Source organism: Pleurodeles waltl, chromosome 7 (genome assembly GCF_031143425.1).
Source record: "Pleurodeles waltl isolate 20211129_DDA chromosome 7, aPleWal1.hap1.20221129, whole genome shotgun sequence".
Lineage (NCBI taxonomy): Eukaryota > Metazoa > Chordata > Amphibia > Caudata > Salamandridae > Pleurodeles > Pleurodeles waltl.
Window position 1 is genome coordinate 614,931,789 of NC_090446.1, and position 14,631 is coordinate 614,946,419.

Here is a 14,631-nt window from a genome sequence, read left to right on the forward strand (position 1 = left end):
TGAGTGTTCAGGGGTGGTAGAGAGAATGTGATCGTGTCTGAGAATGTGACATGTCCACTCAGTCTTCCAATTTCTTAAAGAGTTGGAACTTTGTTGTACAAAGGTGCTCGGTTTCCCTTTGGGCATCCCATGAGTTTGAAGCAGGGGAAATGAGCCTTAGAAGTAGTAAGAATATAGAAAACATATTTATTAATATAAATTAGTTACAGTTGAAAATGTGTGGGGCGGGACTTTTCAACTGTGTACAACTCACAGGGCACAGACATTATTCTTCTCACCTCAGGCATCTTTGTGGCATACTTGGAACAAAGAGAAACAAGTCATATGCTATTTTGTTGGAGCTCATGGTGGGGAACTTATCCACCTCCACTGCCATGGCCAGCATTTGCTGAAGGATGCAAACAACCCTGGAGAGTGAGAGAAAAAGAGTAAGACTCTGAACAAGTTCACTAAATGAATGAAATTTAAACATGATTAAGTGCACTACCACCAAAAAATCCCCCTAGTCTCTTCCTTACTGTATTAATTTAACAAGCTCACTGCAACTACAGTATTATCCCAGATGATTTTTGTGAAAGCACGAGGAGCTGCACTATACCATTTATCCATGTAGACAGTGGGGTGTGGTACCATAATTGTGCTGTCAGAATAACGTCTGATTTAAATATAGAAAGTTAAATATCATCTACAAAAGTACCACCCTATTGGGATTAACAATACAAAATATCCACCCAATAGGATATGTCTGTAAAAGATTATATAAGACATACTATTGATATCAGACAATATTTCTGTATATGATACGCTGATAAACAACACACAAAGACAAGTTCCACCTTATTACTTTATACAGGTGAGCCCAAGCACAGAGAAAGGAAGGAAAAAGTTACTTATCTGTAAAAACAGTTTTGCAGCTCAAAGTCATTCTGGATTTCACATTCTCTGTACTATTCTGTCATCTAAAAGTTGGCTATTTTCTCTTTTTTTCTATTGGGTGTCAACTAGAGATGTTGCAGTACTAGCCCAGTATAATGTGGAACATAAGTCGACAATGGCCCAGTAAAACATCGCCACCTTTACATTCTTTTTTCCTCTTATTCTGGGAGCTTTGTCTTATAATATGTAGTTTTATTTGTTCTTCGGTTTTACCTTTTTGCTTAGCCCTGGCTCCATTCTCTAGAGAGGTGGGCATGTCACATGTGATCCCAGAATACCTTCAAGCTGCAAAACTATTGTTACAGGTAAGAAAAGGTTTTCTGATGCAGTGTGAATCTCATCTGGATTCACATGCTGTGCATATGTTTTGTAGTGGTATTAACGGTTTGTCGGAGGAGGTGTGCTTGTGAACATGTGTTTAAGAAGCCTATTGCCAACCTGTGCTTTCGGTTTAGCATGGATATTCACACAATAATGTTTTGTAAAGGTATGGGTTGTAGACCATGTGGTAGCCAGGCATATGTTACTGTGGCACTATGAGCTTCAGTTAGAAGTCAGAGTGGTTTGCCACTGCCCTGCCTCTGCTAGACGACCAAAAGAAAAAAGGGGGTAGGAAGAGGAACAGTTGCAGACCTAATCACCAGATGGCAGAATAAAGAACAGTATGTCAATCAAGAAGTAATTTACGCTGCAAATCATAAGGAAAAGTAAGCATCTGTTCATAAAGTGAAGTGCTGTAGATGCTGTGCAGACTCCTGCAATCTAATGTTGGACTCTGATGTCCACAAGTTGTTTGAATCACAAGGTATATGCCGATTCCTTCTTAGATTGACATTGTGTATAGGTACCGACCCCCTATTAGACTATTTTTTGCCCATCAGATGAGAGTGATATGGAATGGCAGAAGGCGTGTGGTGCACATGCGCATTTTTAAGTGTTTTGTATACAGGAAGATATCCGCATCTAAAGCCGCACATTCTGGAAAGGAGGGAGGACACGTGAATCTTCAGCACTAGACGTCACAAACAGATGCTTACAGGGTAACTAACATTTTCTGTTTGTTACGTTTTGCTGTAGCTACACATGCTCTTGTACAGACTGTAAAGGAATCCATCCAAATATGAGTTGGTTAGCGTGAGAAAGAGGCAGATGTTTGAAAAAGGGACTCTCTGGACAACTTGAGCCTAGCAAGAAGAGTCTCACAGTCAGCTAGGGAAGTTTTTTCAAGGAAGGTCACAGTGGCTCCCTTCTTACATATAGTGTGTGCCCTGAGGGCTACAGGGAGTAGTAGTTTGTCTTTTTGGTAGCAAGTTTGGGTGCACTTGACTATCCTCTAGCAATTTCTGCTTTAGAAATCGGTTGGGGACTCCATGAGTCTAGCAAGGACTACAATGAGACTTCACTTGGAGGCACCCTTGGAGGATGACTTTTAAGACCTTCCAAAATGCTTTAATAACCAGTATGTGTGGAAAGGGGTTCTCTATAATACATATAATCTGTTAAATGGACTTGTATGCTAAACCAAAATCTGTAGATGAAGGAGGTAGCATATAATGTCCTAGACCATCAGTTTTAGGGAGTCAAAGTGTTTTGAGATATTGTAATTATAAAATCTTTTTATTTGGCCGCATAACCGGGGGGGGGGGGAAGAGAGAGAAAGAGAGAGAGTGTGTGTGTGTGTGTGTGTGTGTGTGTGTGTGTGTCTGTGTGTGTGTCTGTGTGTGTGTCTGTGTGTCTCTGTGTGTGTGTCTGTGTGTGTGTCTGTGTCTGTGTGTGTGTCTGTGTGTGTGTGTGTGTCTATCTGTGTCTGTGTCTGTGTGTGTGTGTGTGTGTGTGTGTGTGTGTGTGTGTGTGTGTGTGTGTGTGTGTGTTGCTGTCTGTCTGTCTCCTTGGTTTCTGGTAAGACGTTCTGGCTTGTTGGGGAGCTTCTCCTGGGGGTTGATTGGCATTTCGAGTAGAGCAGAGTACCAAGGCTGTCTGGCCTATGTTGGCGCTACACAGATGAGATTTTGGGATGTTTGCTGCATCTTGTGCACCACTAGTGAAAGGAGAAGTAGAGAAGTGTAGGCAAATATTCCTGAACAATTCCACCATTGTGCATTGCCCAAGGACTGTGGGTGCCTGAATGCAAACTTTGGCATGTTGAGTTTTGGGAGTGGCGAACTGGTCTATTAGAGGAGTCCCCAAGTGACAGAAATAACTATGGAGAACTACAGGATTGAGTTCCCATTTGTGAACTTGCTGATGAGACTTGCTGAACAGGTCGCCTACATCACTGTACACCCCAGTACATTATATGCCATCAGCTGAATATGGTGTCGAGGGCTTCAAAGCCAAGTTGGGATAATGAGGAAAGGCGAACTGAGTGGGTTTTGCCTTGCTTCTGTAGGTAGTACAAAGCGTACATGTTGTCTTCTTGGATCAAGAGTAGCTTGACCTGAATCTGTGAAAGAAATGCTCTGAGAGTGAGTTGGACTGCTAAGAGCTTGAGGTAGTTTATGTAATATCTCTGCTGTTGCAAGGGCCACAACACCTGCATGGTCATGTGATTTAGGTGTGATGTGTCCAAGGTAAAGGTCACATGTAGTATAGTGCCTTGAATAGGCCAGTCCCGCAGCAAATTGTTGTTGTTCCACACCTCTGAGAGTGATGAATGCTGGCCTTCACCAACGTTAAATACTTCATATGATCCTCTGCTTCAGACCGTTGAGCTTCAAGGCACTGCTGAAGTGGGCTTGTGTGTAGTCTGGCATGGAGCACTATGGCCCACCATGGCCAGTAGGCACATTACAGTTCTGACAGAGATGACGTTTCAGCTGAAAAAGAGGGAAAAGCTGCTGGAAAGCTGCAATACTTTGTTGGCTGGGGCAGGCTTCTCCTGTAACTGAGTTTCTGGTTGACCCTAGGAAGGTCTGTATGTGGAGGGGACCCTAATGTAATTTAGTGAGGTTGACTGTAAATCTCAGGCTATGAAGGAGAGGGTTAGCGGGCTAGGTTTGGGCCAAGGACTGACGCTTGTTTGAGCTCTTGGTGAGCCAATCATCTATAAAGGGTAAGACGAAAAAAGCCTTACTGTCCTGCCTTAAGTGTGCAGCATCCACGGCTAGGCACTTGGTAAAGTCCACTGAAGCAGTGGTGACGCAGAAAGACAGATTTTTGAACTGGTAATAACAGCCAATTACCATGAAGCACAGGTAGATGAATGGATGGGGATATGGAAATATGTGTCTTTTCGATCCAGTGCCGTCATGCAGTCGCCTTGGTGCAGCAGAGGGATGACATTTGGGAAGGGTTGCCAAGTGGAAATGTTCCGACAAGCTGTATTCAGTTGAGGGGCTTGAGGTTGAGGACTGGCTAGAGGGAGCCGTCCTTCTTGGGAATGAGAAAGTAGAAGGAGCAGACCTTGTTTTCCTGGTGTTGCAATGGAAAGTGTTCAATGGCCCCTTTTTATAGGAGGGCTTGCACATCTTCCTCTAGAAGGTGTAGATGACCTTTGCTGAGCTGTGAAGCATGGAGTGGTATGTTGGGAGGGTATGTGAAAATCTCTAGGCAGTAGCTGTGTTGCCCCACAGTTAGGACCCATTTGTCTGAGGTGCTTTCCTGCCAGTGCGGCAAGAATCTCTGTAGTCTCCCAAGGCAGGTCTTAAAGGATCAGAGGATGGGATATATAGAGTCAGTGCTTGCTGGAGGTAGAGGCGACTTTTCTGGAACCTCTCTTGCTTCTAGCTCTGTTGTTGTTTCCTCTATACTCACCCCTAGGGTATCCTCAGAGAGTGTAGGCGTGGTAGGCTTGTTGCTGTTGCCTTTGGTAGGAGCGTGCATCTGTTGCAATCATGTTGCCTCCAAATGGTGCCTCTGTGGACAGGGGTTTGCAGGGCACCCACAGAGTTTGAAGAACCAGTAAGCTTTTTATCTTTTTCAACATCTGGTCAACCTGTGTACAAACAGATGTTCTCCATTAAAGGGCAAATTGAGCAGGTGTTGTTGCACATCGAATTTAAACCCGACATGCTGAGCAAATCATACTATAGATACTAGTGTTGACCTCTTAGCGGTCTTTGGATGTGTTTCTGACATATTCACAGCCTGCGGTCTTGCCTCTGTGTGCGGTCCCTTTACTTTATCGACAACTTGTAGCTTTTCCTACTTTGTGTCAGAGCCGGAAGAGAAGACGCCCTCTGGTGTCAGCTCATCAGGCAGGATGCTCGAGGTTCTATTTTCCCCAATATCGACATTGAGGGTTCTTCCCCAAGGATGTCTGAGGCTTCCTCTGTGGTGCATCTATATATTTTGTGAGATGTACCGTGCCTTTCTCTGCTGTAGTGGAGAGTCTTCTTGGACCCAAACTACAGGCACAGCTCACACATGATGTTCTCGTGCATCTTGTGGTGTGCATTGTGCCTTTCTCAGCAGTAGTAGAGTGTCTTATTGGGCCTGAACTCCAGGAAGGCCATGTACATGGTTTCCTCGTGGAGGTGGTCAGATCAGCGGACTTTTGTGCTGCAGAGGGAGCAATGCTGAAACAGAGTCCATTCCATTACTAATTCGGCATTCTCCAACTGAAAGACGTTGAGGTGGGCACTTGAGGCCCAGTGGCCAAGTTTGGGTAGTAGTTGGTGTTGTCAGACCACAATAAACGTGACAGAGATTAATTATCATTTTAATCTGCAACCAGTGCTGAAAAGATTACTGGAGATGGTGGAAAAAAGCATTAGAGCTTTGTCATGTACATCCACATCAGACGTGGAAAAAAAGAAAAACAACTAACATGGAACCGGTCCCTATGAACAATGCCATCTAGGGAGGAGTTATCATATCCCTCATGACTCAAACACTTCTTTGAAGAAAAAGATCAAAACGTCCAAGCCCACCACTAGATGGCAACAGCATGCAGATCTTGTGCATCTACAACAACATGCCTCAAACAATTACTTACCTGTAACTACAGCTCTCTCAGCACTAGTAACTTTATAAATTCATAGGTATGAATCCTTCCCTGTAATCAGGATGGAAATCTCTTGCACTTTTAAATTAGCAATAAACCGTCAAAAACGTCCAATAGGCCCAATAGCAGTGTTTGTTTAACAGTAAAAGACGCTCAAAGATACTGTGTATTATGGCTAAAACCTTTGACAAAGCCAATAGGTCCCCAAAATTACACCTATTTGCTTTGCCAATGCTATTATCACCTGCATACACTTTCTTGGTGATGGACAAAGAGAACTGCCAAGTGGATAGGTGGCACATTCATAGTATTTGCTGGAACCTAAGGTACGGTGGGACATCAAAGGTTGGTATTAAGGTGACAGACTGATTTACATGGATACTTTAAAAAAGACAATGAAGAAGATGGAAAATGCCTCTATGTCAGTTGAGTTAGGCAATGCCACAGCCACAGAAGTACGGGTTATTGAAGCCGAATATTGACATTGAACATGACCAAATTCATGAAAGTAGAAAAGTGTCTAGGAATAGGAGGAATCACAAAGAGATAATTGCGCTGTACTAACTGGCATTATCTTTAAAAAAAAATTCACAGAATATACAGTAAGAACGACTTGTCTCTAAATGTTATAATGTCCTCATGTAGCCGTTTGTAAAAATCTTTCTGAAGGACCAACTATGAGTATTCTATGCAAATGTTTTGTGAAGATAAAGCATGTTAGAATAAAACAAAAGCTTTTGCTCTTTGTTCATCCCCAACTCAAGACAAAACATGCTTGGGAAGGTATCTCTTCATGATTAATGTACTTAAGGTCTAACGTCCCCAAGTTCTATGGACCACCATCTTAGGTATGCTGCCTCTCTAATCTTTAAGGCATCCACATGTCTCAATCACAGTCAAATTCTTTCCAGGTGCTTGGGTGTCTATAAAAATTCCATTCTTCCACAGAATGAGAATTAGGGAGGCAAATTACATATATTGTATATGGGCCTTTCTCGTCAATTTCCTGCCACATCTTGGACACTTAAACAATGCCACAGATGAGGAAAAACATGACTTTATGTGTTGAGGCAAAAAAGCTAGGCTAAACTTTTCTTTCTACCTTTAAAGGTTGTTGAGTGCTGACCAAAAAAACAGTCAGACAAAATCTGCCAAGAAGGTTCAAAATGAAGAAGTCTAGTTTTCAGGGATCCATTCAGACTGGAGCTGGAAAAAGAACTAGAACTAAAGCTACTGCCAATTTAAGGCCTGACTGGATGCGGAAGCTGCTGGTCTCCTAAAAAATGCAGTGTTAATTTCAGCTTATTACAGCTGTTGCCTATTAGGCTACATTTCCTTCAAATATACGTATGCTGGTTTTAGAACGTTAGTTATGGTTCCGCTGCACTTTCCTTACAAAACACATTTTTGGAACTGCCTATAACTTTGGCTACTTTTGATCAATCTGCACATATTGGTTATGCTGTCAAAGTTCAGATACTCCAAGCTTTGTGCACATCTATGTGTGTGTGTGTGTGTGTGGAGGGGGGGGAATGAGTGTTAAATGGGGGCTAGAGACATGCATTTGCCACAAGTTCGCATAGGAAATGTTGCTCTCCACTATGACAAAACTGCTAAATAGATTTACACCAAGCTTGGCACAAAACACAAATTTAACCTAATTTTATGGTTTGATGTTTAACCGTTCAGGAGTATTTAAGACAGTAACAATGAAAAATGTACCAAAAGGTTTTCGCAAAGTAAACATATGAAGATTTCTTGACCAGATTAGAAGACAGTTTGAGGATCCAATTAAAAAATAACATTAGAAGCCATAAGATGCAGACTATCTCCTGTCACCTGACCACCAGAGCAGACGCCAAATCGTCAATTCCAGGACCATAGGCAAAAGACTGAGACATGGGATCTAAAGGCTGAGATTAGAAGGTCTCAAGTTAAAATTTACTCTTTTGACCACTATTAGAAGATGCAAGGATTGGTGCCCGTGTCTTGCAAAAAATAAATATATCATGTTGATAGAGAGAGCATTGCTGACCTTTGGGTTCATGGAAGGGAAGGAGGACTAAAGAGGCACCACATAGGGTCATTTTTAGGTCGAGCATGCAAGTGCTTTGACCTGTTGTATGTATTGTGGGTTTTTAACCACGCCTACCTCACGCCCATCACGTTCACTCGTTTGTGGGCTTGCCTTTCAAAAATCATTTGATGTCATTGGTAATTGCTTTACGTTTGTCCAGCCTTGAGGCTGTTTTTGTCACGCCCTGCAAACTGCCCGTTACATAGATAATTGCACGATTGCTGATATATTTCAGCATGGGCAAACTCATTATTTTTTTATCTACCCTTTGTGCGGCAAGGGGGCCATGCGCTCAGAGTGCAATCAGGCACAAAAGCGTGAACTCGATCGGTCATATTGTTCACAGTTACCTAATCAGAGTCCTTTCTTGTGGCTCTCCCCTTAAAACAGTTAAAATTGGTAACTGCTTTATATAAAACAGAAATCCTCAAAGCAAAAGCGGCCTCTCCCGGCACAGCGGAAGAGCCGATACTACAATATCCACTGGATTCAGGAAAACTCGACCAATAATGCTTTGGAAGCATTCATTTTCACAACATCTTTGCCCATAACTCAGCCTATGGTGGTCCTAGGATAACGGGACCACCACCAAAATGTTCAGCATGACACACTCATTCTGTCTAGGTCATCTTTGGGTCCTCACACTAGGTTAGTGGGGACCGCAAAATAACAACCCCTCCCACCATTCAGTGTCTTTGTCAGCATTCACATGGCTGGAACTTTTGTTTTCCAGCTGGGAATAGCTTGTGTTTTAAGAGCCTTGTTTGTAATGTCATTGCTACTTGCCTGCTACCTATGCTTTCTAGAGCAGTGGTTCCCAACCTTTTGACTTCTTTGGACACCCACTTTATCATTACTCGAACTCGGGAACTCCCACTGAATCATTAATGGAATCCGGAGAGCCCCCACTGAGTCATTACTGAAAGCTGAGGACCTAATCTGTTAATATTATTTGAGTTTCTAAGCAGTCGCAGACCCCTTGAGGAGGCTTCGTGGACCCACATGGGTACCTGGACCACAGGCTGGGAACCTCTGATCTAGGGGGCTACATATATGGTTACTCTGCATTATTTATCACCATTTTCTTTTTGTGTGGTTATGCCCGCTAGGGGCTAACAATATAGTTACATGTTTTTTACAAATGCATTTTTATTGTGGTGTCCTCTAGTGGCTGTTCTTAGCATTTCAGTCATATGAACATATTAAAATATTTGCGGAAACTTGCCCCATAATGCTTTGCAGGTCATTTCTTTTACAAAACATTTTTGCTCATAACTCAGCCGGTGGTGGTCCTAGGACAGTGCAGCCACCTTCAAAACTTTGACCACAATGTGCTCTTTCTGTCTACATCATCTCTTGGTCCCCACACGATAATGGAGACTCCAAAATAATAACCTCTACCACCATTCATTGTTTTTAAGCTTTCTCGTGGCTATAACTTTTGTTTTATAGCTAGGAGAAGTTTTGTTTTAAAGGCCTTGTTTGTAATATCATTGCAGTAGGCCTGCATGTCTGAAAAATACACTTTAGGGGTGAGGTGTTTGGTTACACTGCATTACTTTCTCTAGTTTTGTTTTTCATGGAGCTATGTCCTATAAGGGCTAGCAATATGGTTACATGACCGTGGTTCTTACAAATGATATCTTTGCAATGGTGCCCTCTAGGGGCTGTTTTAAGCATTACAGTCTAATGTCAAAAGTTACTTCCTAATAAAGGTTTAAATGAAAATTGCATATGTCTCAATAATATTTTATTACAATTATGACCATAATAATTCAGGCCAACTTAATAAAACTCTTGATATGTTTGGGAGACCCTTCTAGTTTATTTCTCCTCTGTGGCTGTCTTGTGTTTTTTTGTGGTGTAATTGTGTTAGCCAGCCAGCAACTCTGATAGTGGAGTGGTGAAAGTAGTATTCTATGGGAATTAGCATGGAAGATTAAAATTAGGGAGCTAAATGGCAACTTTTTTTTTTTTTTGCTGCAGAGGAAGAAGGTAAATGGAAGTGCTTTAGTTATATGCAGGGGCACTGGAATTATATAGCAGGAAAAGACGAATTATGAGGCAGAGTTGATCAATTCATGTGGCAAGAAAAGTCCAGTTATGAATTTACAATGCCAATAGCTCTAACTAAAGCACATGCGAGACCTACTGCATTGCAAATGCTTGTTTAAAATGTTTTTTTATTGTAAGTTTGCAAATCCTATGAACAGGTTTGCGAAATAAAAGTCCTACCCTTTGTGATTACCTTTTTGTGTCGCTTTTCCTTGCAGCCTCCAAGCTTTCATGTCTTCGTATCTACCTCTGAGGTGAACGACACACTTACTGTTCAGAGTTATATCATCATCATCAAATAACTTTATTTCAGCCATAAGGGCCATAAAAGCACATAGCAACAATAAATAAATAGACAGTAAATATATAAAATATGTACAATACATATAAATAGATAATAAAAATAATAAAACCTAAATGCTCTTCCAGAGCAATTTTGATACATTGTTACTAAAACCATCATACAGATAAAAAAGAATTCTCTAAGGATCCAACTTTCCAGAAGGAACTTGGCAACAGCTATCACCAGAGTCGAATGACTATCTGATCTAAGAATTCGAAGGGCTGCAGTGAACCTGCGGACTCCCAGCAATCTACAAACAGGAGCCAACCATTTCCTACGAGGGGCAGCACAGGCAGGCCAAACAAATAACACATGAGGGAGATTTTCAATAGGTGCTTTGCAAGATGGGCACGTAATTGTCCCCTTAGGTGACCAGCGACTGGTAAGTGATCTTAGTGGCAAGGTACCTAAGCGAAACTGGAAGTACAATTTCCTTTCATTAGGCACCATGATTATATCCCAGAAGACCTTGTATCTGCAGCTCTCTTTTAGGTAAGCAAATTCACATGACAGTGTAGAGTGAAGTGCTACCCTCAGTTCCTTAGAGTCTACCATCTTCTAATACTGTTTTTTTAGGTTGATTTTTGACGGAAAGAGGCAATGGTTGAAGAATCACAGAGTTCATTCAGCCCAAGCAAATAAAGTAACTCTTTGATGTGTCTGAGCCATGGGATACTATGAGAGCGGTCAGTTTCTAAAATGATATACAGGGCTGCAGTATAGGAGGCAAGCTCTGGGGTGGTCCAAAGATGCTGCCAATATAAGAGAGGACTTAGGCGAGCCTTATACCCAATGTGCTTCATGCCTAGGCCCTTGAAAAGGGGAAACAGCAGAGTGTTTGGCGGGAGGGACACAAGATTTCTTAAAAAAAATATTTTCAGAGATTGTTAGTTCTTGAGCTTTGGCATAACCCCGTAGTTCGGCCCATTAAAGAGCCGAGCTCACAGCCCTAGCTTCGTAAATCTGGGGTGCAGAGTGTATTGGCTTACTGTATGAGATTAAAATCCTTTATTAAAACCCCTGTAGTTTGCTTTAGTTTTAATGTCTGCTTTGCAATATGTGGTTTCCAAGACATCTCTGTTAACATTAGGCCCAGGTAACTGAATATGTTCACCTTTTCAAGTGGGGTATCTTTGAGCATAAAATTTCCTTTAAAGGATCTGTGAGGATTAATCGTCATTAATTTTGGAAGCATTGATTTCAAGTCCACGTGTGGAACAAAATTCCTCAAAGCACGTGAGGAGTTTTCGTAATCCGCTTGGGGTTTTAGATATCAGGAGTGTATCATCTGCAAAGAGCAGGACTGGAATTTTGTGGGTGGCTAACGACGGTGGATCAGCCTCCATTCTGAACGAGGAAACAATTTAATTAATATATAAAAATATAATATAATATATAAAAAGAACAAGGTGGGGGCAAGGACACACCTTTGACGTACTCCCCTTGATACCTGAATTCTGTCAGTTAGCTGCCTCTTGTCATCCCACCTAACATGTGCATAATTATTCTCGTGAAGCCAAATTAATAATGCAAGAATATGCTCGGGCATTGCCATCAGAGAAAGAACTTCCCACAGCTTATTACGAGGCACTAGATCAAACGCAGATTTCAAGTCCACAAAGGCGACATACAAATTTCCTTTGCCAATGAAAACTGTCTTCCAATATAGAAGCAGGAACCTGAAGGCTTGTTCAAAAGTGGATATTTTTTTTACGAAAGCCAGTCTGTAGTAAACTAAGGATATCACATTCGGCCATCCAATCTTGAATCTTGCCCAGTAGGCAGCGACAAAACACTTTCAGCACACAGTCTAATAGGCTAATTAGCCTGCAATTACAGGGGAGGGCTCTATCACCCTTTTTAAAAATCATGACTACAATAGCACCCTTGCAGTACTCAGGGATTGGTGCCCCAGTTGCTATTGTATTTGATATGACAGTAAAATATCTTGACCAGACTTCAATATTAGTTAAGAATAGGTCTGCTGGAACACCATCAGAACCAGGCACCCTGCCACGCTTTACAGTACCCAATGAATATACTATGTCCACATGTGAAAACAATTGCGACACTGGAGGGTAGGGGTTGGGATAATAAATAAACAAGACACCTTATGTTCAGGGGCCATACTATCATGATCAGGAGAGTACAACCTGCTAAAGTGATCTACCCAGTCCTTTGGAGCAACGTTCGTTGTAATATTCAATGTGATATTTTCAGGGCTGCCAGGGATCAAAACACGCTACAATTCCTCTCACGTGCAGCGTCGTTAAGTGCAGCCCACCACTTGTCATATTGCTCAAGCTTGACAAACAGCTAATTTATAAAACTTCCTAGCTGAGCAAATGGCATTATCATCCTTCGATTTAATGGCATGGATCAAACACTTGTTTGATGACCGACATTCTTTATTGAACCAGCGATGTCTGCCCTTAGATCTCTTGCAACTAGAGAGTACATCTACTGAAAAATGGGCCCCAATGCCCTCAAAGCATGAGGTGTGAGTTAAACGTATTTGCTCGCTGGGGATTGCGGGACCCACCTCTTGGTACATCAATGAGGTCTTCAAAACACCATTAGCAGCATTAATAATATTGGGACGAGCTAGAACCTTATTCCACTTCAGGAGACGTTTGTCATTAGCCAAACCAATTCCAACGGGTGCTGTTGCTGGGGTATTAATCATGAACACGCGATTGCACAGAGCAGACACATGAACTGAGAGTGGATTATGGTCGCCCTCAGATCTCTCAATAACCATCATATCGATGACTAGGGGCCACAATCTTAGGTCGACTAGGCAATAGTCAATTCTGCTAGTGTGGTTGACCTGGTCATGAGTATGGCAACCCTTTGTATCAGATCTAGTCCTGCCATTGAGTGCCCTGAGCCCAAATTCAATAGTCAATGACTTTGCCTAAACAGCAACTTGCGACCACCTATTGATGGGCGGAATGTCCAAGGCGGGAATAGACCATGCCTGATCCTCCTGACGAGTAAACCCAAGATCATCCCAGTCAGGATGTTCAAATGTGACACTGAAGTTGCCTGCCACAAGGAATTTATAATGCCGGGGACAATTTCGCAGAAATGTCTCCAGGACACAGAGGGTTTCGGAGGCCCGCCCCCCCCGAACCCTCTAGTGTAGATGTTAAAGATGATCACAACTGTGTTTGGCCTAAACGATAGACGAAGACCTCATGGGTCAGGGGAATCTACGGATAGCTGTGATATGCAACAATGTAATGATGTTCTGGCCCAAATAGTAAGCCACCAGAAGGCCTACCCCTGGTACTAGGAAGAGCAAGAATATAAAAATGTAAGTAACCAGTCCGAAAAAGTGGCTGAATTGACCATGTCTCCTGGAGACGACATAGGTCATGCTCCTCGATAAAAGAGGTAAAAGACGAATGGGGATCTCAAACCTGCCACATTCCAAGAAACATATCACGCCCCAGCGTTTTGGGGATCTGTCCTGTCCACAGATGTGATATTCGCAGGATTAGCTACCAGACCTTTCCTAGTAGGTCCTGGGTTGATTGGTTGAATCTACCTAGGGGAGCTGGCCTGACCATAGATGTAGTGTTCTCACACTTAGCTGTCTGATCCTGGATTAACAGGTATGGTTCGTAGGAGAATGAGAGTGCGAAGTTATCACAGTTGAGCAATAGGTCCTGGGTAGTCTGATGGAGTTTGTCAAGAAGAGGAACATGAGGGCTTGGGGTGTCAATGTTAGAAGCTGCATCCAGACCAGAGACAGTTGTTTCATATGAGTCGGAGGGTAACTGAACAAGGGTTTTGGGTGGTACTCCAAGTCAATCATTCTCACTGAGAACAAATAGGTTAGCTGGTGAATAGTGGGTAGGCCGAGACCCATGGTATGCAGGGAGCCTAGGGTAGCTGAACTGGATACAAGATTGCCTTGGAGCACTTGTCCTTGCATCTAGAGCCACCAGATTATCCACCATGCTCCTGTCCCTAAATGTCAACTTTGTCATATCATAACGTGTGTCTGGATCGGGCATTCTGACTGCATCAATTATATCCTCACATGTTACAGAATAGCAACCTCTCACATGGCAGATCCAGTGGATCACCTTGTTTCTAACAGTATCTCCCCATTCCCTTTGGGCCAGTGGGTGTAGTTTAGGGATGTTAACCATTAGAACAGTGTTGTTAAACTGGGGCAAGTCAGTAACAGGCTGTATAGCGCAATTTGGAACAGTGTCATTCATAGATTTGAAGACTTGACAACAGACCCCAGGTACCTTGCCT

General features: G+C 42.5%; 1 protein-coding gene across 2 annotated transcripts in view; it reads right to left on the reverse strand.

Annotated features, from left to right (window-relative positions):
• The window catches only part of SIMC1 (SUMO interacting motifs containing 1), a 377,806-nt gene that overhangs the window by 95,462 nt on the left and 267,713 nt on the right, over nucleotides 1-14,631 (reverse strand). For both annotated transcript variants that reach the window (XM_069244585.1, XM_069244586.1), the window contains exon 7: nucleotides 279-407. In XM_069244585.1, coding sequence (XP_069100686.1) covers nucleotides 279-407 — 129 coding nt within the window. The remainder of the gene's footprint in view (nucleotides 1-278; nucleotides 408-14,631) is intronic.